Consider the following 22831-nt stretch of genomic DNA (forward strand, 5'->3'; position numbering starts at 1 on the left):
TGATTGTTTGTATGCTAATTTGTGAACTCCGTTTTCGCTTTCGTTGGGCCAACAACAAAGCTCGCGATCGAGTATCTCCGGCTGGCCGTCCGTTCCGAACGAGTATCTGAGTATTTGTATCTGTATCTCGGAGGAACGGAGCGAATCGGAATCGCAACACAAACAGCTGTTCGGCTGGGGGTGGGCGGATATCGATAACAGCGGGGCGAAGTCGATAATCTGGGGGGTATCTGCAAGGGGCAAGAGCTTGCTTTTAAAAATAAGAAGGGCTGGCCTGCTTTGAAACCTTTATTTGTATAATCATTTCGTTTATATTTTGTATGATTTGATACTGGATACTGGTCATGGGTTTCTTAACGCAGCTTCCTGGCCTCTCGTTCGGATTCCACGAGGGAAAGGATATCGCCCTCGCGTACAGGTCCTTTAACATTCCGTATTATCTGGCGGTTTTGCTCGCCCAGGAACTCCACCCTCACCTGAGTGCACTGACCCTGGGATCCTGTCCTGCCGAGGATCTTCAACACGCGAGCGTATACTGGCTTGTCCATGATTATTTGAAATGTAAGATTTAAAGTTAGAGAATTTTGTTTGCTGATAATTCTGAAACCAAATTAAAATGAGCACGTATAAGTGCTGCAGCACTGGGATCCTCGAAAAAAAATAGAGGAGCTATTTGCTATTTCTCAAACAGAACATTTTATTCAAATAGCATCCTTCTTTTCCCAGTGCATGTAACCGATTTTATGGACTAGCGTTGCCAGCTCGGTCTTTGGGACACCAGCTGACAAATCGAACTGGTTCACGGAACCAGCACAGCAGCCCAGAACCAGACTCCTGCTGCTATCGAACCAGTTCGATTTCGAACCACGCAACTCTAGCATGTAATCGTTCGTCTCGCCGTCTAACATTTGTGTCGAACTACATTTTGTTTTGCCATTCAATAAATCTATTATTTACCACTAAATAAGCGGTGCTAGCGGGCCCGGAAACAGTGTCCGCGTTCTGGAGACTCGCCGCACAACGAATCCGCAACGATACGTCCATGAAAATCGAACGGCAACGGCAGCAGCAGCAGCAAAGGCAGCAGAGGCAACAACAGCAACAAAATACACAAAATAAAAGAAGCAGCAGACGGAAAAGTGTTTAAATGGTGGCGAACTGAGAGGAGAGGCCACAGCACGCACATAGGGACGCTCCAGGGAAAGAGGAACCGCCGGAGACGGAGACCAGCCAAAGATGCTCTAGTGGGCGGCGGTTCAGCACGATTTTCTCCCTCTCCGGAGGACCAGAGTTGCCAGAGGACGACGAGGATGACGACTGCTCCTGGCGAACCAGGAAGCTAAAGATATATATTCCGCATATATATCATCCAGGAATCGGCTTGGACTGGGAAATGCCCCTTGGGTAGTTCCACTGCAGAGAGAGGAGAGCCGAGGTACCCGCTTGAGAAGAGGCAGGAGAAGGAGGAGGATCTGCAGCAGCCTTGTTTAGCATTTAATCCGGAACCGGTCTTTTGTGCCTGCTCCTTGTTAACCACACTCTCTTGTTTACGTTTACGCTTGTTTGTTGAACTCCACAAATCGTCCTTCCATTAATTGTTAGTCACGCATCCCTCTCGTTGAGCACACTAATCAAAATGCTAGCACCATCCTCGTCGATATCGAAATTGAAACTGAGTTCTAAGTTGAATTTGCAATTGAAATCGAAGCGTCCAGCCGTTAAAGCTACAATCAAATTACTCCCGTCCAAACCCACCTCGTCGTCGTCACCGCCATCGAAGATTGGAGCCAGGGCCGCCAGGACCAGCCGGATTTCTCGCCAGGATCAGTCCTCGTCTGCCATCCCAATTGAGTGAAGCCAAGGATACACGAATCTAAGGGTATGTTTGGTTTGGAACTTCTTTGCCTAATCAATGACTAATGGTTTCATTTCCCTGTTCAGTCTGTGATGTTTCTCGTAAAACGGATTATCGGATATGGATGGATATAGATAGTAGAACGGTTCCAATGACTACAACAGTACTTTGGCTGAGATGTAACAATTGCTTATTAATGATTCTGCATATATTTGATACATGCAGTTCAAGGCGTCTAGGAGTTTCTTAAATTATGAATTCAAATTTAAGTGCTAAACCCATTTATAATGATTTAGCATCTGAATAACATGAGATATTGCACATCTGATCAAAGTACTGTCTTCATATATAGTTATTCATTTAATGCCCATGTCTGATTCGGATATATCTTATACGTTTCAATCGTAGTACATTTTATATGAGAGAAAAAGCTTATAAGGAACAAATAAGAACTCTTAACATTTACTTAAATGAAAAAACTAACAAAATAATATATAGAGTTAGCCAAGCCCTTTAAATGACAATCAGCATATCCCATTATAAAAATTTATAAAATTAAATAAGCTAATTTTTTAAAGTTGTTCAATAAGAAAAAACTGAGTTCTTGTTTAACTTTTCAGAGAAACATCACTTATTTTATTTCTAATTATCATCAGACATTAACTTACCTTTCGGTAAGATTAATTTAAAAAATTATTTAAGATTCTTAATACCTAGCCATTCTATCCTGTCCTATATTCTTATTATTCGTTTTATTTTGAAAAATTGACTAACAGCAATTTTATTTCGCTTTTTTAGGTACTGCAGGTACTACATCAACTGTAATATAAGATACATTAATAGGATTTAATGCGAATAAGAAAAACTAAGTGAAACCCAGAGTTGAACATTTCTACAAATCGGACGTCAAAAGATTCAACCGTCTCGCATAACGTTGAATTCATATATTCTCAAAAGTTGGCCATTTCTCACTTGCGTTTAATCGGTGAGTGTTTTATTTTATTTGCATATGCATTCTTTATATTTATTTAGGCGGAAATTTGAAGCACTCGTGCGAGAAATATTTTTCCCCCCCCACAAAACTAATATAAAAGGGTTATAGAATAAGGCGTTTGCTGGGGGAGATGGTTTTTACTTGATTGTTTTGGAGTAAGCCACCCCACAAGCAATTTCAATTTAAATTTATTGTCAGAAAAATTTCAGTATTCAATACCTACCAATAAATGTATATTTGTGTTTCAATATATTGAAACTTAAAGAAATTAATTTAATCTGTTTTGTACCACACTTACATTTTTATAAAAGGGTTCATTTTTAACATATTTTTCTTACAAATAAAATTTTTTTTTACGTTACCTTTACTTTACCTTCTAATATTACTTAGGTAAGATTGAGTTTAAAAAAATAAATTTCATATATGTATTTACTCATTGAATGCCAATTTCTATTTAACTTTTTTTTAATATTAATCCAATTAGAAATTTGGGTTTAGGTCTTGATAACTTTTTTTAGACATACTTGGATGTTTTGGAAAAATATTAGTTTCATTTTTTTAAATTTAAATTATTTGTAATCGTTATTACATATTGGAAACATCGAAAAGACTTTAATAACAAATAATTCGATTAGTTTATTAATTGAAATCGAAAAGATTATATTAATATACATCTTATAATTTATCTCAATATTTTTTTCAGGAACTACCGAAACCGTTTGGAATACTATTATCTTCCCTTGATTTTCATGTTGAATTTTTTATGCAAATTACATATGTGAGTACACCGTTTATTATATTCTAGTTGTAAAAGTTTTAGATAAGAGTCATTCTGAATGACTTCATAATCCATAAAAACTGGAGAAAAACGTATAAAACAATGAATGATCTTGATTTCCATTCTGTAGACAAAAGATTGTTAGGGCTTGAAAAATAATAGTTAAGCGGTCCTAACAATATTTTTACTAGTTAAACAGTACAATTATTACTATTAAACTGATGCCAAGGCAATTAAAAACTATTCGTCACTGTTTTCTCTAGTTGTTAAACAAATATGGTTACCAAAATTCATTATCTCATTCAATCTAAATCCATAATGTAAGCACACATTTTCTTTTTAAAGAAAAATCAGTGAATTATTTTATGGAGCTTATGAACTCCAAAGAGTTAACTTGTTTCTATTGTCTAATACGTTATATAGTATATTCAACACACAACTTGTTTGCTTATTTGTTGGCTCTAAATCCAACTTTACTTCCATAAAACAACAAAAGTTTGTTTTTTAAAACGGAAAAGTGCTTTCTGAATCGTGCTTTCCAAGGGCGTCCCAATTGTTAGTTATTCCCATCAATTAAAAGCAAGCAATACATTTTACCTTTGTGCCGAGCCCGAGTGAAGTGCAACAGTTTTCCGCGCCAAAGTGCATCCTCGGTGTCCTTGCAATGGGCGCTGCACCTGAAAGGCGGGCGCTCCGTGCCGAACTTTCTGGCTTTGCTGGCAACTTTTGCCGCGCACAAAGTGCCACTATTGACCTTCGGCAATACTCGCAGCCGTAGTGAGTATTTGCCGTGCTTCTCCCCCAGTTCGCCAGCCGGGTTAACCCGGAGTCTAGACCACCGGCAGACGCCCCTTGTGCGGCGGGTTCGCTTGGTTCCGCAATGGCGGTCTTAACCTCATTAGGAACAAATGAGGCTGCCGCCCCTCCCCCTTTTTGCATTGTTTTCCAACTTATTCGAAAATAATTTCCACATTTGCGTTTAGGGGAGGAAATGCTATCGGAGGTGGGTCTTCCGACTCAACCCTTGCGCTCGCCGGATTACAAATAGAACCCAACTTCGCTGCTCTGTTTATGTACAAAGCGGACGGGCGTCTGCTTTTTCCTTTGCCCCGGCACTCTGGCAGTGGGCCAGGATTTGGTCTGGGCTCTCGATGCCGCGGCAATGGGGAATGGGGAACGGGGCCGCGGACTGAGGACTGAGGACCGAATCTGGACCTGCGCATATTGGTTGCACACAATGACTCCTATTCGCCTGCTGCCGTCTCGCTTGCTCCGCCGCAACCACGGACACTTTGAAAAGAACATCCTTTGTGTGCACCATGTTGTTGTACAAAGTACATGAAGCATCATTATGTTGGAGGTCGTCCCCAGCGCCAGTGCTCCCGCTCCGGCTCCTCCGCTGGGCAGTCCATCAACAGCTGGTCGGGAACTTGAGGGGCAGTGGTGCTCCACTAGGCGAAAATACCCACTTGTGTGTTAGGTAGATCAAATTGGAAAGCATAAGTATTATAGGTGCGTGAAGAACAGGGCTCACAGACGTTAGCTTAATAATAATAATATTGTTTTTCAAAGTGATTCAGGATACTTTTTTGTTTGAGATGTGGCAGGAAACCTAAGATCCAATTATCATAAACACTTTAAAGGGTTTGTCAAGTTCAGTGAAGAATAATAAAGAAGAGAGAAATAGAATAAAAAGATAAATATTTAAAAATGAGATTAAACATTTTTTAGGTAAAGGTACATTTCTGGAAATGTTTCGAATATTTTGACCCATATAAACATAGTGATAAGGAAGTATAGAATATAGAAAGTTATCTGAGCTGGCCCCAAAGAGGTTTTGAATGAATATTATAACATTAAAAGTATGTGAAAGGTAAAGGTTATTATAAGTAAAATCACTTCATAATCTTTTGTTTTTCCATATCCTTAATAGCATAATTGGATTAAAGTTATAAAAAGTTCTGAAATTTCCTAGAAAAGGAGACTTTTACTAAAAGCTTTTCCACCCTAAGATGGATTTTTAAAAATACTAATTTATTTTATTTAAGATGGTTTCTGAATAGGACTAGTCCCTAATCAGAGTACCAATCATTTCTCTGCGTGGCCTTCCGACTCCGATGTGCTCGTCAATTAAGTTCGATATCCGTACATAAACGACGTAAGCGCCATCCTCGATGTCCGCATGCAACAATTGTGAATGGGAGAGGCTGTGGGTGGGGATGGGGCTGGCGATGAGGATGTAAACGAGGATGAGGAGGAGGACGAGGGCTGGTCCGGGCGAGGCAACCCCGAAACGGTTTATGTACTCCGGCTGCCCGGGCATGGGCGCACATACGTGGCGGGCGGATTTCACCCTGCGAGCGCTGTCAACGCTGAGGATTCAGACTCAGAATGGGCCGCAGCATCGCAATCAGAACGAGAATCAGTTGCAGAGCACTCGTTCAGTTTGACTTCCCGCTTGTCAAGGCATTGTCACCCGAATACTTCGTGCTCCGTGGCTCGTGGCAAGGTTTGTCAACAATTAGTGGCGATAATAATCCGAAAAGACGCGCCGATCCCGAAGTGAGCAACCTGTCGAGGGATTTTCGAGTGCATCGAAGGTGATTAAGTGACATCCCGTCTACCGCAGCGCATACCTGCGGCTAGGCTGGGATCCCTCAAAGAAGTGGAAACCAAATCCTGCTGGTATCGCCTCACCTGGGCAACCGTTTTCAGGGAAACTAAGCAGTAGCCTCCGGCTGCCTCCAGCCACGACGATGATGTGGACGCGAAGCCCTCATCTCACGCTAGACTTACCTGCCAATCATCAGAACTCATAACTTGAAAAGAATGGAGAGGAATTATCCGGCGATGCGTACGCAATCTAATAGGGATAGAAAAATCATCATCATCTGCCCTCGAGAGGGTCTCATGGCTCCCGTTTCCATTGTTGTTTTTTCGGCGTTTGCTCGCAGCAAAATCAATACGGATTTATTTAATTATTTCATAATTTCCGTTCAACTGCATGCGAACAACAATCAAACAAAATAGTTGCTTTCACCGGGGGTTGAACTTTAACTATTACGAATGCAGAGTGCTGTGTGTAGTTCATTCGTTTATAGGAAGGAATATTTGCTTCTATATTTGTTTCTGGCTGTTTGTGACTTACACACATTTGATTAGACTGGATAGGAGAACGAATCTCCGGCGGCATACTTATAACGATTCAATATTAGTTTTGGGATTACTATAACATCAATATCCAGTTTAAAAAATCTATTTTTGTTACATAGAGGTTGTATAATCCTTTTTATTACCATAAAATATTGATTAATGAGGATATACTGCTGATCTCTTAAAGGACCTGCCTTTTCTCATGTGTATAAATAATCCGCTGAAACTATCTATATTCCTGTTATGAGGCTTTTTTCTTTACTTACCCCAACAATACATTTTTCATATTTCAGTCAGTTCAGTATTTTACTTCGGTAAAATTGCTTAACTAGAAAAAAGATTTGAGGTGAACAAAATAACAACATAGAATCCAACAATTGATATCCCTTTATTTTTAAAGCACTAATTTATATTTTTCATTTCCCATTTTAACTAACACGTTGCTCAAAAATCGTATAGGAACCCGACATAATTGTTACTTCAAATTGAAATTGAAATTGATTTCTAATATAGTGTGGAATATGTTTATATCTCTTAAAATCAGCCAAGATCTTCTAGTAACCTTTCCACGCCCTTATGCGCCACTGTGGGATCTTAAGAGGCTTTAGCCTGCTAAAATGATTCCTGAATGATTAAAAGAGCGCTTTGGCAACTACACGCTGAAAAGTCAAAGGTAATTCCCTCTTCTGCCTGATGCGGTCCTCATTTTACCTTCGCGGTGGACTCGAAAAGCGTCAGCAACTAACTTTCTTTGTGACCCGAGAGAAAGCAGCTTCTGCGGGGCTTTCAGTAGCAATTATGCCATTAAGGTCGAGCCGAATCTTTGATGTCGGCACTTGTTAGTCCTGAGATGCAGGGCCTGCCTGGGTTGGAAAGGATGGAGGGGCCTCCGTGATGATGCACCAAAGAGGTGCCGATTTCCCCTGCTGTTTGGCTGCTTGGCGCTGTCTTTGTGATGGCGGATGCCGTGCCCACGGGGGAGATGCGGGCCTCAAGTGGCCAGGCGCGGAGCATGTCCTTCTCGTGCAGGAGGACGCCATCTCTAGTCCTTCTAGTCCTCCCGCGGATTCCTTTGCGGCGACGAGCGTTTTAATTGTGCCTTTCTTTGTTCTTTTCGCCGTAATGGAGTGCTATGCAAATGGCGTTTTGATGAATTTCCTTGGCTCTCCGCCGGCGCTATCGCTTTGTGGCTGCTCCTCGGTTCCTCAGTTCCTCGGTTCCCCAGTTGTCCTGGCCCTGCTGAGAACAACGAAAGCAAACAAGAGCAGCACATTCATCCCCTTTCATCAGCTCGGCTCCAGCGGCTGTGTGTGTGTGTCTGCAAGTCATGGCTGGCAGGGAAGTGCTGCCCAAACCCGAACCCGAACCCCCATCCAAACCCTTCTCCTGGCTCTGCTCATGTCCTTTGTGCCGCCCTGTTGTTGTGTTTGTCGTTGCTCTGTTGTTGGCGGCAAACTTGTCCAGTGATGTCGGGCTTCTAACAGCTTTTTAATAACCAGAACTACAAATGAGCGAGGTCGAAAGGTTGGGAGGTATAGGATAACCTATAAAAATGATCATAACTTATATAATGTAGAGTGATCATTCAAAAGGTTTAGATAATTCAGATTAAAATGATTACAATTAGACGTATAAAGCATTCCCTCACAATATTTACGATTTTTAAAATGCTGAAGTGTTAGAAAGCTCTGAATTTTATTGTAATCTCTATTGAACCGCATTATATAGAGTTAACACTTTTAGATTTATAGATTTTGAATTCCATTTTCAACAATACCATGGAAGCTGGGTATATACTGCTGATATTGCTCGAAACTTTGAAAATAATAATCCACGATATATCTATTTTTCCTAGATGCACTGATTTTTAAAGCGCGTAAGCCCGATAATGGTTTTTTACATACCATACCATCCTATAAAATTGTTCCCCACAAAAATGGTTATACAACATTATGTGACTTATATTCCTTATAAAGTTTGAGCACGTTGAATACCATACCATACCATCCTCCTAAGTGATTCCTAACTCAAAAAAGCCTGAAGGGGCATTTCTGGGACGCTCTTTATTGCAAAGGGGAGGCAAAGGGAACAACGAAGAAAAGGGAATATTTTTGATTTACCAAAAGCACGACGCCGTGCTGCTTTCTAGTTTTGGCCTGCTCTCGAACGCGTCAGACAGCCCGAGGAATCCGGAGGCGCCGGGGGTTTTAAAGGAGCGAAGGAAGTCCTGGCACCATCCCCGATTTAGCATTTCAGCCCGGCACTATTGGGGTGTGTGAGTCGCTGGTGAGTGAGTGTGTGCGTATTTCGTGTTCAAATTTTGTACATAATGGATTATTGTCCTTTTGCCGTTTCCCTTTGCCATGCGCCCCGTTTGCTGCATTGGTCGATATCGTCAACCAATCAAAAGCGCCCTCAAAATGGCCGCCATTCGATCCCGCTCCTCACTTTGCAGTTCGCGCGGGGCCCTTCCTTGTGTCCTGTTGATAAGAAATATAAGAAATACGAAATGCGAGAGCCGAAAGGCAAAGGAGCCGTCGCCTCCGCCGCCAAGTGGTCACTCATTCAGCTTCCGCATCCTTGAGGATTTCCCTTTGCGGCTCCAATTACCATTGCCATTTCAATTTCGATTTCTGCATTGCAAATTGCGGTCCAAAGACGGGAAAGTGGGTTATGGGGGAAGTCTGTTGGTTATGGAGTGGGTTTCATCTGCAGCCAGATACCTTAAATATAATGGGTTCTTACAGCTAGCATACTTGGAAAATAATTTTTTGTGCAATGTTACTATTAATGATAGCTTTTATAAAGAAGGATTATGGAATATTTTCTGGCTAGATCAGCTGAGTCTAGGAAACTATATTTTAAAGGTATTAATAGCTTCATTAGCATATATTTTAAGATTTTACCAGAAATTTGGAACCAATTTTTTTATATGAAAACATTTGTATAAATCCATTCCTACTTCACGAGAAAATATATATTTTATTTTATCAAAAACCTATAACCTTTTTATCGAACCTATTTCTTTCTTCCAGGCCTTGTCTAATTGCCTTCCAAATTCGCAAACGAGCGCATCTTCCATGTCCCAGATATTTGTAAAATACGGGCGTTTGTGATTTGAAACCGAGAGAACACGTTCGTTAATCGTAACTGGTAACTTTAGCGTAGGAATAGTAAATATCTAGCAGCGATCGCTCGTCCTGGGAAGCCAATTTAGAGTGGCATGAGTGGCCATCCATCGGGACTCCGGAAACATGATGATAATGAGTGTAGTGGGCCACGACCACCAGTACCCGGAGAAGAGAGCCGTGTTAAAAAGGTGGGTCCTTGAACAGATTGTAAAGAGAACCCTGTTATATCTCAATAAACGCATTCTTCAGATGACCGAAGGGGTAGCAGAGACCTCGAAGAATTCACCGCCATCCTACCTGAACTGGGCCCGGACGCTGAACCACCTGCTGGAGGACCGCGATGGGGTCGAGCTCTTCAAGAAGTACGTCGAGGAGGAGGCGCCCGCCTACAACGACCACCTCAACTTCTACTTCGCCTGCGAGGGCCTCAAGCAGCAGACGGATCCGGAGAAGATCAAGCAGATAATCGGAGCCATCTACAGGTGAGTCTCCAATGCTTTCCGGTAAGGCCCCGTCCAATTGAGCTGTCCTTCCATCCAGATTCCTGCGCAAGAGTCAGCTGTCCATCTCCGATGACCTGCGCGCCCAGATCAAGGCCATCAAGACGAATCCCGAGCTGCCGCTCAGCCCGCACATCTTCGATCCCATGCAGCGCCATGTGGAGGTCACCATCCGCGACAACATCTACCCCACGTTCCTCTGCTCGGAGATGTACATCCTGTACATCCAGCAGATGTCCGCCCAACAGGAGCGCTGCAGCAGCAGCGGCGCCACGGGATCGGGCAGTGCCGGGAGCAGTGGCAGCGGTGGCAGCAGTCTCGTGGGCGCTTGCGCCCTTCCGCCAGCCACTGCCACCGCCGCCGCCATGAGCACCAAGCAGCAGCAGCAGCTGCAGCACCTGGTGCCGCCCGGTGCCTTCATCAACCTGCCGGTGAGCAGCGTGAGCGGGCCGCCAGCTGGCACATGCAGTGCCAGCGGCAGTGTGTACGGTCCCTCGACGTCGGCCAGCTCCAGCGGCTCCATCAGCGCCACCGACACACTGCCCCGCAGCTCCACGCTGCCCACGCTGCACGAGGACTCGGTGCTGTCGCTCTGCGACGACTTCGAGAAGGTGCAGATGCAGGAGGGCGGCGGGTCCCTGGGCTCCGGCTCCGTGGGCGCAGGTGCGCGGGCGCCCGACTACCCGATCCGACTGACGCGGGACCTACTAATTGCAACTCAGAAAAGAAGACTGGAAATCCGACCTCCCGGGTACGTAAATCTTTTTTGATAACTAACTTTAAGCTAGGATGTACATATTAAGCTAGTGTATGGCATACAAGAGTTGCTGTTAACATGGAACACTTAGGACTGTACTTAATATTCTACTTACCATATTATTAGTGAATATATCCTCTAAAAAGTGTATAAAAGTTAAAGCTCAGAGTGGTTTATTTTGATTGCAATATTAGTTTTTAGAACTCCCGAGTGTTTAAGACCACTCAAAACTTGTACACCTGCCGAGATCCACCTCACTCTTATGTTTGTCCTAAGTTCTCTATTACTGATGATGATTTTCTGTGATTAACTCCTAATTTGTTACTTTTGTTTCTTTTACTTTTTTACATATGTTGTACATGAACGCTCACAAAACAAAAACACGCACGCCACAAACACGAACCCACCTGCATACTATATATACACCATGGACCTCAAAACACCACCCGCACATGCATTGACTACTGACTCGATGAAATACCATCTGTACACTGCGATTTCCTTATTTGTTTTTGAACATTTTTGTTTTGTGGATCTTGACGATTACCCCACTCACAAAAAACACAATCACACCACCGGGCGCCATTGCATGGAAACCATAAATGTCCTGGTCATGTTCCTGTTCCTGGTCCGATCCGATCTGCATGCGAGTAGTGCCCACGGTTATGTGTACAATCCAAGCACCACCAACACCTCCTATGTGCCGAATTCGCGGGTGGACTCGGAGCGGGCCAGCGTTAGCTCCGGCGGACGCACTGACTCCGACACCATGTCGATCTCCAGCTGTTCCATGTGAGTAGCGGCGTCTTCCGCGCAGAGGTCCCTGACGAATTGGATGCTTGAGACATGGAACTACAACAGCCCGGCGAACTATTCGACTGACTAATGATCCTCTTTTCAGGGACGGTCGCCCGTACATACAACGCAGACACAGCTCCACGGAGAGCAAGGCGATTCGCCAGAGCGCGATGGCGAACAAGGAGACCAACACCTTTCAGGTAACTAGGGTTGGGATAAGGTTAGGATATATAGATAGACTAAATAACTTATTATTTGCTGAACAGGTGATACCTCGCACACAACGACTACATTCGAACGAGCACAGGCCACTGAAGGAGGACGAACTGGTGGCCTTGCTGATACCCAAGCTGGAGGAAGTGAAGCGAAAGCGAGACCTGGAGGAAAGAGCCCGCGAGGTAAGAGTTATATTGAGATATGGCCCAAAACATTTCTTTTGAATGTGCAATCTTTCGCAGAGAAATCCCGGAGCTGCTCTGCTAAGCAACGAGAGATCCAGTGCCAGCGATCGAGCCTTCGCCGAGGCGATACGGGAGAAGTTCGCACTGGACGAGGACAACGACCAAGACATTCTGGACCAGCATGTGTCGCGGGTGTGGAAGGACCAGACGCCACACCGCTCGCCGGGAACGATGTCGCCCTGCCCGCCCATCCCGTCGCGCCGACGCACGGCCACCCACGATTCCGGGATGGTCAGCGATGGCGCCATGAGTCTGAGTAAGGCCAGAGCAGTTCACGGCAGGAGTGGTTATTTAAATGAAAATCTTTGCGCAGGCGGGCACTCCATGAAGCACTCGAAGTCCATGCCGGATCACAGTTCCTGCTCGCGGAAGCTGACAAACAAATGGCCTTCCATGAACACAGACAGTGGCATCAGCATGTTCTCGGCCGACACTGTTACCAAGTACAAAGATGCGAGGTGGGTCCGCATAGCTTTTAGAGTGACTAACCCAACGGATCGCTAACTAACCGGTTGATAACCCTTTACTAAAGCTCTCGATCTGGCTCTAGCACGGCCTCGAAACTGGAGGAGGCGAAACGAAGACTGGAAGACGAGCCGCGGCGCTCTCGTCGATACGCCCAACCGCCGATGCAGCACCAGCCACTGGCCTCCTTCAGCAGCAGCAGCAGCGGCGGCAGCATCAGCCTGCCCCACCAGCACCAGCTGCAGCTCCAGAGCACGGCGGCGCCACCGCCTCTGCCGGCCAAGCCGCCGGAGACGATCGTGGTGTTCTCGTTCTGCGAGGAGCCGGTGCCGTACAGAATAAAGATACCCGGTACTCAGCCAACCCTGCGTCAGTTCAAGGACTATCTGCCCAGAAGAGGACACTTTAGGTAGTGCATTGGTTCCCTCCATATGGAATTTGTTTCTTACCAGCATTCTCCACCCTCAGATTCTTCTTCAAGACGCACTGCGAGGACCCGGACAGTCCAGTGATTCAGGAAGAGATTGTTAACGACTCCGACATACTGCCCCTATTCGGAGACAAAGCGATGGGTCTTGTCAAGCCATCCGATTAATAGTTAAGCATTTAGCGTAGATTTTGTATTAAGGCAAACCGTGAGTGTGGCTTGGTGCAGCGACGAAACTGAAGCACTCGCCAGAGTACGAATACGATAACGAACGCACCAAGTGTACGCATCTTAGAGCTAGCAACTGGAGAAGCTATTTCCGACAAATCAAAAGCTATATCTGATATCTGCTCGGGCGACCGACCGGCTTTTGTAAGCATCACAAACTACTCTCTGCGGGGGCAATGTATTTTTCTGTACAACAAAAACTGATCTGAATTTGTAACCCCCCAACGAAATTTCGGGCCACTGTCCTCTTTGCGTTGACTCCTTGTGGAGGCCGTTCGTTTGCGAGTCCGAAAAGCGTTTTGGCCCCGCAGCCAGGGGCTGGGATTAGGATTAGGACCTGCACAAAATCGGTTCATTAGGAAGATTTATGGGTTTACCACGATTGGGATTTGTTTGTTACTTTTACTAACTACGGACTGCCTGCAATAAATTTTGTTAATATTTTTGTAATGTGCATTTTATGATGATATGATGATATTAACAAAGTTCTATTCAACTCGACAAAAATCAAAAGATAATCTGTTTTATTTTTGTATAATCTATAACACAGCATACACACACTTAACATTTATGTATTTATACAATGTATTGTAATTGCGTCAATTGCATCTACCGATCTACCATTAAGCACATTTAGTTTTCGGGTTCGACTCGGTCCAGCAGTGACCAATATCGGGACGTAGATCTGCACTCCAGAGTCTGGGGGCATGTATTGGAGGCTCTTGGCCGAAACGGACGATATCGATCGATTGATTTATTTAAATAAGTTAATGCATACACATACTATACATATTTTTTTAAGAAAACTGAAATAACCGCAGAAATATGCAAGTAACGGATAAATTTATTATATCAAACATATTTTATTTGTGAGCAAAATGCATATAGATTTAATAAAAAAAAGTACATGGATAGAACGTAATGCGCCAAATGACTGGAACTCATTCGGTTGGATGGGTGATTGTGATCACTACGCGATGATGGTCGGGATCGGGCCTTAGTTAATTATCGCTACTATATGGATACTTCAGTGGGATTGGGCTAGACTGCCGTGCAGTCGTCCCTCTGGACGTGGGCCACATAGTTCTGCTCATTGATGAACGTGTGCGTGCATTTGGGACAGTGGTAGCGCCGATGGCGGTTCGTTCCGGGACTCTCGTGCTCCCGCAGGTGGGCCTTCATGTTGTACATCTGGGAGAAGCGCTTGTTGCACACCGGGCAGGCGAATGGCTTGTCGCCCGTATGGGAGCGCATGTGCCGCTCCAGGTGGGCCTTGGTGCGCGTCTTGAAACCGCACACCTGGCACTCCAGCCGCTTGGTCTCATTGTCGTGGATCATTTTGTGCTTGTACAGGGCCACCTTGTGGACGAATCTCTTGGAGCAGACCTCGCACTGGTACGGCGTTTCGCCGGTGTGCCAGGCCATGTGGTGTTTCAGCCGGAACTTGCGGCTGAACCGCTCGGGGCAGACGGGGCAGGCAAACTGCTTGACGGGCTCGTGGTTCTGGAGGTGGCCTATGAAGCCGGAGTACGACTGCAGCGTCTTGCCGCACTGATCACAGACATAGCCGGGAAAGTGCTCCCGCTTCGTGTGGGCATTGTAGGCGCGCCGGCTGGTGAACTTCTCCGGGCAGCTGGGACACTGTATGTTGACCGCGTACTCGCCGGAGCTGTCGTGATCCTGGTCCTGGTCGTCGCCCTCGCCGTCGGATATTATGTATTCTATGGTGCCGTCCAGATGGTCGTCAAAGTCGCTCATGGTTTCTTCCTTGAAGAAGTCGGCTTCCTGGCCCTCGTGCTTGGCATGTGGCATCAGATCCTCGTCCTCCTCCCCCACCTCGTGGGCCTCCTCCTCGTTTATTATGATCTCGTTGTCGATGTCTAGGTCCACGGACTGATACTCTTCGTCCTCCTCCTCCGATTGCTTTATAATGAAGATGTGTTCCTCCTGTTCGGCCACTTCCTCTTCGATACTGGTGGGATCCACCAAGGTGATGCCCTCCGCGGAGGTGTCCACCTCCACCAGCTGCTGATGTTCCTCCCCGTCCGGATCCTCCTCCTCCTCGACCTCCTCAATGTTGCCATCGAACTTGGTTATAGTTCTGGTTTCCCTAGCGACTTCTTCCTCTTTGAGCGGCGACGGCTTGAGGTCTTTGGGCATGTAGGGGCTGTGGATGAGCTCAAGGATCTCCTGGCGCAGCTTGCGCGCGATTTGAATGGACTTGTGGTACCTGGCCAGCTTCTCGCAGCACTTCTTGCAGATCGTCGACGATTCGTCCGCCAGGACGTAGTCCGTGCCCCGGGTGCATTGCAGGACCAGCTCGCTGATCAGCACCGGCGGGTGGCCAACGGTCTCCGTGTGAATGTCCTTGGGCACGCGCACGGAGAACTGGCAAATGCAGCAATTCATTTTCCGAGTTCTCGACGGCCTGGAATTTATTTACAAAATCGGACTTGGTTGGCTTGGTCAATAGAGTATATCGATGTATCGGTGTATCGCTGTATCGCTGTATCGATGTTGGAATAATACTGGTGACCAGGGGTGAACACTCAAAAATAAAACATCGACATCTACATTATATTTTACATTTCAAGTAGAGGGCACAATTTAAATTAATTTAATTGTATTAATTCTTTCGTGGCATCAGTGCATTAAGATTATTCAATATTCAATTGAATTGAAAATACAAGTGAAATTGCATATTATATTTTGCATATAAACCCCTTAAATAATTAATAGTTCCTTAGCCATGGACAGTTTATTTTGTTGCTAAAAATTGCCAATAAGGAATACTTTAAAATTAACATGGGTTTTCATTGCGCCTCACTGAGCCTTTGTCCTATTCCTCATACGCATTCAAGTTCTTTTTGGGCAAGACGATGTTGAAGTGCTGGTACTTGGTCCACGACAGCAGAATGTCCTTTGTCCTGCCGTGCGGGGCTTCCCCGAAGGTCTGCGCACAGATTCGATCACTATCAGTTCCATAATAGAAGATGCCACTATACTTACCTTGCAGCACCCATAAATCTTGATCAGGTTCTTATCCTCCTTGTTATTGATGAACCCGCCGCCCAGGCACTTCGTGCATATGCCAATATCGTCCATTTCCTCCACTGTTTCCTCATAAATTTGCTCTGGGAAGTTGTATTTAGTAGATAAATATTTACAGCGAAGAAGTGGCCAAACTAACCGTGGTCCTTCGAGTCGGATCCCCTAACGATCGTCCTGCCGAACCTGGTAAAGCCGTGCATGTGGATCGTCATCAATAGGTACTTGTTCTTTCCCTTCGAAATCTGAACTCTCGGCACATTTATCAGAAGAGCGTTAACTCGCGAAGTACTTTGCGCCCGAATAGGCCTAACTATTTGCGAAATGGGAGCCAAAAAGTTCAACGTTTTCATTTTGGATAGAATTTTTATAAAAGGCGCTGGAATTTAGATGAAGTATTCCGAAATTGTTGGTCTGAACAGTAGCAAGGCTTCAGCTAGACTGATTATATACGAGGCCTTCAGGTCAAAAGATAAATAAGAAAGTGTCACAAAAGTCAGAGCACCTAGGATCGGAACTTTCTTTGAAAATTGTACTGGGTAAACCATAAAAATGCATAATAACATATCTCTCTGCAAGGAAATCAACATTTCTTACCCTTTAAATACATGAAACTGAGGGTATTTCCTTAGACCAGACCCAAAACTATATTCATTTTAACTGTGCCATTTGTATTTGGATTAATTTAACATTTCTTAAATATGTTCAACTTCAATTCTTAACGCTGATTTTGAAGTCCTTGTATGTGGTCCACGCTTGTAGTATATTCCTCGTTCTTTTGTGATCAGCACCGCCGAATGTCTGGGGTTACACTATAGTTAGCCAATTGTTCCTGCAAAGTAACCCCTTTTACTTACTCTGGAGGTGCCATAAATCTTTATTTTCTTCTTGTCTGCCTCATTGAGAATTCTCCCACCGCCCAGGCACTTGGAACATATGCCCTGGGGCTCCATCTCCTCCAAAACAGAGTCAAAAACGTCCACTGTAAATGGGTTGTGTTAAAAACTTAGGGATTTCTGAGCACCCTGGACTCACAATGATTGTCGACATCGGCGCCGCGAACAATGACTCTTCCGAAGTTCGTAAACCCGTGTGTATGGATCATAACCAACAAGTAACGATTTTCCCCCTTGGTTATCTTAACCCTCGGGATTCCCACCAAACTGATCAGATCGGTGGAATAACATTTCTCTAAGATTAAGCATGGAGACTATTAGCTTGCATTTTGATTATTTTAATATATTTCATAACTTACGCAACGGAGAAACACATTGGGGAAGCAGACTCAAGGACTTGATTAATTTCATTTTATTTTTCAAAGGGAATACAAGTGGAATTTCTACACAACAATAATTTAGATCCGAAAGGTTTAGTAATGAGCACAGCTCCTGACCAACTGTGTTACAAAGTAAATTCGAAAATTTCAAATGACATTTCTATAAAAGTCATGGCTCATGGGATCGTAGGATGATTTTCGGGTAGTAAGACTCCGTTTTCATGCTTTAATTGCAGCTAATATCCTTCATCTGAGGTTTCGATTGTATAATCGGGGTATTTGGTGGACAGGATGCGTTTCGTCTGGGCGTGATCAGCTTTTCCAAAGCCCTGAAATGGTTATTATAGAAAGGGGGTAAGTAAAATGTGTAAAATAGTATGATCGACGGCTATGGGACTGGTTGGCCAAGATCTGTAGGGTGCTCCCTCCACATAGACCCACCTGGGAGTACCCGTAGACCTTGATGTACTTCTTGTCGGGATTGTGCTCGATGCGGCCGCCACCAGGACATTCGGCACGCAGTCCCAGTTTCTTGAAGACCTTCTCCTCGCGATCGAAGATGTCGGCTGGGGGAAAGGTTACCAGAATAATTAGTTGAGTAATAGGAACAGGAAAACCCACTTACCATGCCATTCGCAATCCGAAAAGCCGCGAATCACCGCCTTGGAAGCATCTCCTCCGTCGATGACATTGATCATAATGTACTTAAAGATGCCCTCGGGACTGATGTGCACCAGTGGCACGCCTGCAAGTGCTTCCTCTGACATTTTGTGTATCAGTCTTAGTCCTTTCGAGAACAGTGGAAGACGATTCATTGCGGAGGAGTGCTTAAAAATAGCAATTTATTCTTACCAAATAGAAGCCTACTCGTGTAAAAAACATTGACCAGGGATGGCAGCCCGGTGTCTTCAAGAGTTATCGATAATTTTGAAGCATTCGAGTATTTTCCAACACTCTTAGGGCAATCGATAAACTATCGATAGCCGTGTCGGGGTTAGCGAGGACACCTACCATTCGTGTTGTTGCGCAGATTTGAGTAAAGCACTATCGATAGTGCTATCGATACCATCGGTACAGCTCTAGCGTTCACAACAAAATATACACAAATTAAGTTGTTTTAAGCCGAATTTTCCGATTCCCAGGCGACGAGATGAGCTCAACGCGACCGTTCTGCTTCGTTTGCGGCAAGGAGAAGTCCGTGGGCGTGTTCCAGCTGATCGAAGGTAACGATGGCCCGGCCTCCCAGTGGGAAATCCTAATAGTCGACATTTTGCAGGCTGCATAGTGCCAGGCACCTTCAAGCCGATCAAGGATATACTGAAGTACTTCGAGAAGATCATCAACCACCGACTGGACCTCGCGCCCAACTCCGCCGCCTGCCGCGACTGCCTGGAGTATCTCTTCAACTACGACCGGCTGGTGAGGAATCTCAGCCAGGTGCAGCGCCAGATTGCGGACGCACTGCTGGGCTGCCGGCAGGTGGAGGGCAAGCCGGAGAGCAAACAGCAGGCCTCCAAGAGGGCCAGGGTGCAGGTGCCGGCCTTCAAGATCATCCAGGCCACCCCGCTGCAGGAGCGGTCGCCGGAGAAGCACGATGAGCCAGAGCAAGAGGAGGAGGGCGACGGCGAGGAGTTCATGCGGGAGGAGATGCTGGACGAGGACTTCCAGTTCAGCGAGCCGGACGACAGCATGCCCTCCTCGGAAGAGGAGTTCTTCACCGAGACCACCGAGATACCCTGCCACATCTGCGGCGAGATGTTCTCCAGCCAGGAGGTTCTCGAGCGGCACATCAAGGCGGACACCTGCCAGAAGTCGGAGCAAGCCACCTGCCAAGTGTGCGGCCTGAAGGTCAAGGACGACGAGGTGCTCGATCTGCACATGAACCTGCACGAGGGCAAGACCGAGCTGGAGTGCCGCTACTGCGACAAGAAGTTCTCCCACAAGCGGAACGTGCTGCGGCACATGGAGGTGCACTGGGACAAGAAGAAGTACCAGTGCGACAAGTGCGGCGAGCGCTTCTCGCTGTCGTGGCTCATGTACAACCATCTGATGCGCCACGACGCCGAGGAGAACGCCCTGATCTGCGAGGTGTGCCACCAGCAGTTCAAGACCAAGCGCACCTACAAGCACCACTTGCGCACCCACCAGACGGATCGGCCGCGCTATCCCTGCCCCGACTGCGAGAAGTCCTTCGTGGACAAGTACACTCTGAAGGTGCACAAGCGGGTCCACCAGCCGGTCGAGAAGCCAGAGTCGGCGGAGGTGGCCAAGGAGACCACGGCGACGTTCTTTTAGATGTAGTCATCCCTGCTAGTTTAATCTAAGAAGCCCAGCTTATGGGTCTCTAAGCGCGTATGTATCATAAAATTAAATCTAAACAATCATTCACGGAAATACCCAGATTATGGACTGTCTTTTAGGAACTCTCGCAGGTAGAATCGCGGATTTCGCGAAACTTCGCCGGCCATGGTAATAAACTGGCAGATGTTTTCCCGATTCCCAGAAGAGGTCCTTCTACCTGTGTGCGGGCCGTATATAAGGCCATGCCGCGCAATTTTAGCACTTAGTAGAAAAGTTCAGCTTTACCGGCAGCACATCTTACAGAGCTATGGAGTCGTTGTTGGTTCAGTTAAGCACTTGCAGTGAGCTGATCGCCGAGGGCTACAGCAGCACAGGCACCATGGGCTGGCTGAACGAGTTCTGCGCCACCTTCCTGGACTTTGCCAGCGATCTGAAGGCCCGACTGCCGGAGGTGGCCCCCAGTGGCGCCAACTTGGAGGTGGAGACCATTTTCCTGTGCCTCACCCAGGTGGTCACGTGCATCACCCACTTGGAGCGGACCATTAGCCTGGAGGCCTCGCAGATGACCAGGCAGCACTTCCTCGATCGCTTGGACTGGTGTTTGCGCCGAATGCTGATCTCCCTGACGCAACTGGAGAGCAGCGTGGCCCCGGTGAAGAACCTGGAGGATCACTCGTTCGTCGAGCTGATGGATCTGGCCCTGGATCACCTGGATGACTACATGGAGAAGCTCTCCCAGCGGAGGAACAACTCGCTGCACATCCTGGAGGAGAGCTTCACGGAGGACAGCTTCCAGCTGGCCAGCATTGTGAATCACATAGTGCGCCACGTCTTGGCCTTCGCCAATGTGGCCATCAAATCGGACAAGATGGCCCTGACCGCTCTGTGCGAGACTCTGCTCAGCGAATGTGCCACTTTTCACGAGGAGGCAGGTGATCCGAACTGTGGGCACCGCAAGCTGGAGGCACTCTCCTTGGAGCGAGCGCTCTACGCCCTGGAATCCTTCCTAAATGAGGCCCTGCTGCACTTGCTCTTCGTCAGCCTGATCGAACTGGAGAACACTTCGGTGGAGAAACTGAAGGAGGCACTGCGAAAGGACGCCGCTGGTGCTCAAGAACTGATCTCCGCCTTCGACATCAACATGGACCGCATCCAGCAGATTGGAGTGCTGGCCATAGCCTTCTCGCAGGACATCAAAACCAAGACGATTGTGAGGAGCTGTCTGGCCTCCTTGGAGTCCCTGGATGCCTGCATTGTGCCAGCTCTCCAGCTGCCCGAATCCGCCGCATCCAGGCAGCATGTGGAGATCCTGCAGGAGCACTTCAACCAGGAGCTGTTGATCTTCCGCAACGTGATCCACGAAATCATCGACAGCTGCTCCCTGATCAACAACTACCTGGATATGCTGGGCGAGAGCATCCAGGTTCAGGAGAAGAGTCACCTGAAGCTGATTGTCCAGCGGGGCAGTGTTTTGGTGGAGCACTTCCGGCTGCCTGTGAACTACGCGGGTCTCAGTGAAGATGGCCAGCGGGTGCACAAGGATCTCATCCTCATCCTGCGGGAGTGCCAGGCTGTGGTTAACCTGGACATCCCGGTGGAGCCCAAGCGCATCGTCAAGCGCCTCAAGATATTGTACTCCGTTCTGGCCAAGCTGAGGGACCTGATAAGCAAGGATAATCTCGAAACCGACTGTTCCGTTGCCTCCCTAGCCCCGATTCCCTCAAATGCCACCAGGACTTTTGTGCGAAACAGTAGATCCGTGTCCAAGAGGCATCGTTCCTTTGTGAAGCAAACCGGAAATTGCTCGGTCTTTGGGCCACAGGACACCTTCACCGAGTCCGCAAGCAGTGAAAGCGATCTAATTAGTTTTCAGATGAACGAGGTTCTTAGATTAAATTGAGCAGCCATGGCACACGTTATTATAAATAGGTATGTCTGTAAAATAGAGTGAAATTATTTTTAAATGCTTCATTTATTTGAAGATATTTTTAAAATATTCGAAGGTAAATACAAAAGGGCCTTGCTATATGTTTTCCAATTCCTGTAATATTTTAATTAAGTATGTTTATAAACGAATGTAATCTGCTAATTTGTAATACCTTTATTAATTTAAAGTTATTCACATAATTCTAGGCACATTAAATTTTTTTGAAAAACAAGAACATCGAAGTACATATATTTTGGGGAACTACATTTATAAAAAAGTATTAAACAGTTTAATGTCAGAACAACATTTAAAGTGAAATTTAAACTTTAATTATTTAAATGGCACAATTAAAGTTTATCCAGTAGCATAGAAACTTTTATTTTTAACACCTTTTTAAACATTTTAAAAACTATAATATCCCTTTAAATTAATTACAAAATTTGGTAAATATCTTTTAAACCCATTTATGTTTCCGGTTTTACCTTCCGTTCCACTCCACCGTTCCGCCCCGCGCCATCCCTGGTCGAGTAGAAAGAGAGGCTGCCAACACATTCTCGGAACACCGCAGAGCTGCCAACGCGTTTTCCAGCGCATGGTTGCATTTCACGCGTTTTGGTATAGCGTCCGATATTCGTTCATTTTGCCAACTCTATTAAATTTATACACAAATTCCCCTCTCTGAGGTTGTAAACAATAGGCCGCCGTTTAAACCGGGCCCCGCACAGCACTGCA

At 45.9% G+C, this 22831-nt stretch overlaps 8 protein-coding genes across 14 annotated transcripts; 3 read left to right on the forward strand and 5 right to left on the reverse strand.

The window, feature by feature from the left end:
• Positions 1 to 344: 344 nt before the first annotated feature.
• Positions 345 to 548, reverse strand: LOC108025168 (40S ribosomal protein S28). Its single transcript, XM_017095446.2, has one exon. It carries the CDS (start codon positions 546 to 548, stop codon positions 354 to 356), a length of 195 nt encoding a protein of 64 aa, XP_016950935.1. The 3' UTR covers positions 345 to 353.
• A 315-nt stretch (positions 549 to 863) lies between these two features.
• Positions 864 to 14469, forward strand: LOC108025290 (axin). Of its 5 annotated transcripts, none has more exons than XM_017095674.3 (13): positions 864 to 1879; positions 2654 to 2840; positions 3553 to 3627; positions 9816 to 10099; positions 10161 to 10393; positions 10452 to 11162; positions 11823 to 11960; positions 12070 to 12166; positions 12233 to 12364; positions 12425 to 12683; positions 12741 to 12885; positions 12960 to 13301; positions 13361 to 14469. In XM_017095674.3, the coding sequence occupies exons 4-13, from the start codon at positions 10004 to 10006 to the stop codon at positions 13485 to 13487; spliced, it is 2280 nt and encodes a 759-aa protein (XP_016951163.1). In that variant the 5' UTR covers positions 864 to 1879; positions 2654 to 2840; positions 3553 to 3627; positions 9816 to 10003; the 3' UTR covers positions 13488 to 14469. The 5 variants fall into 5 exon arrangements, with proteins under 5 accessions (XP_016951163.1, XP_016951164.1, XP_016951165.1 ...); XM_017095675.3 differs by having other exon boundaries at positions 12978 to 13301; XM_017095676.3 differs by lacking the exon at positions 11823 to 11960.
• Positions 14372 to 16139, reverse strand: LOC108025291 (zinc finger and SCAN domain-containing protein 12). Its single transcript, XM_017095678.3, has one exon. The coding sequence runs from the start codon at positions 15954 to 15956 to the stop codon at positions 14589 to 14591; it is 1368 nt and encodes a 455-aa protein (XP_016951167.1). The 5' UTR covers positions 15957 to 16139; the 3' UTR covers positions 14372 to 14588.
• A 147-nt stretch (positions 16140 to 16286) lies between these two features.
• On the reverse strand, positions 16287 to 17043 carry LOC108025292 (sex-regulated protein janus-B). Its single transcript, XM_017095679.3, has 3 exons — positions 16738 to 17043; positions 16557 to 16681; positions 16287 to 16500 (listed from the first exon to the last, which is right to left on the reverse strand). The coding sequence occupies exons 1-3, from the start codon at positions 16946 to 16948 to the stop codon at positions 16387 to 16389; spliced, it is 450 nt and encodes a 149-aa protein (XP_016951168.1). The 5' UTR covers positions 16949 to 17043; the 3' UTR covers positions 16287 to 16386.
• Positions 17044 to 17245: 202 nt separating this feature from the next.
• LOC108025293 (sex-regulated protein janus-B) lies at positions 17246 to 17992 on the reverse strand. The gene is made up of 4 exons (XM_017095680.3): positions 17851 to 17992; positions 17631 to 17786; positions 17453 to 17577; positions 17246 to 17396 (listed from the first exon to the last, which is right to left on the reverse strand). The coding sequence occupies exons 1-4, from the start codon at positions 17900 to 17902 to the stop codon at positions 17307 to 17309; spliced, it is 423 nt and encodes a 140-aa protein (XP_016951169.1). The 5' UTR covers positions 17903 to 17992; the 3' UTR covers positions 17246 to 17306.
• On the reverse strand, positions 17886 to 18827 carry LOC108025289 (sex-regulated protein janus-A). 2 transcript variants are annotated; one of them, XM_044091711.2, is made up of 4 exons: positions 18724 to 18827; positions 18497 to 18658; positions 18313 to 18437; positions 17886 to 18200 (listed from the first exon to the last, which is right to left on the reverse strand). In XM_044091711.2, exons 2-4 carry the CDS (start codon positions 18636 to 18638, stop codon positions 18108 to 18110), a joined length of 360 nt encoding a protein of 119 aa, XP_043947646.1. In that variant the 5' UTR covers positions 18639 to 18658; positions 18724 to 18827; the 3' UTR covers positions 17886 to 18107. The 2 variants fall into 2 exon arrangements, with proteins under 2 accessions (XP_043947646.1, XP_016951162.1); XM_017095673.3 differs by lacking the exon at positions 18724 to 18827 and having other exon boundaries at positions 18497 to 18710.
• A 101-nt stretch (positions 18828 to 18928) lies between these two features.
• Positions 18929 to 20422, forward strand: LOC108025457 (serendipity locus protein beta). Of its 2 annotated transcripts, XR_007764533.1 has the most exons (3): positions 18929 to 19094; positions 19148 to 20223; positions 20292 to 20422. XR_007764533.1 is itself a non-coding variant. In XM_050888613.1 (2 exons), exons 1-2 carry the CDS (start codon positions 19022 to 19024, stop codon positions 20164 to 20166), a joined length of 1092 nt encoding a protein of 363 aa, XP_050744570.1. In that variant the 5' UTR covers positions 18929 to 19021; the 3' UTR covers positions 20167 to 20265. The 2 variants fall into 2 exon arrangements, 1 of the variants encoding a protein (XP_050744570.1); XM_050888613.1 differs by lacking the exon at positions 20292 to 20422 and having other exon boundaries at positions 19148 to 20265.
• Positions 20423 to 20454: 32 nt separating this feature from the next.
• On the forward strand, positions 20455 to 22705 carry LOC108025455 (serendipity locus protein alpha). The gene is made up of 2 exons (XM_017095956.3): positions 20455 to 22101; positions 22631 to 22705. Exon 1 carries the CDS (start codon positions 20480 to 20482, stop codon positions 22070 to 22072), a length of 1593 nt encoding a protein of 530 aa, XP_016951445.1. The 5' UTR covers positions 20455 to 20479; the 3' UTR covers positions 22073 to 22101; positions 22631 to 22705.
• The last annotated feature ends 126 nt before the right edge of the window (positions 22706 to 22831 follow it).

The sequence above is a fragment of the Drosophila biarmipes genome, chromosome 3R, assembly GCF_025231255.1.
Source record: "Drosophila biarmipes strain raj3 chromosome 3R, RU_DBia_V1.1, whole genome shotgun sequence".
Lineage (NCBI taxonomy): Eukaryota > Metazoa > Arthropoda > Insecta > Diptera > Drosophilidae > Drosophila > Drosophila biarmipes.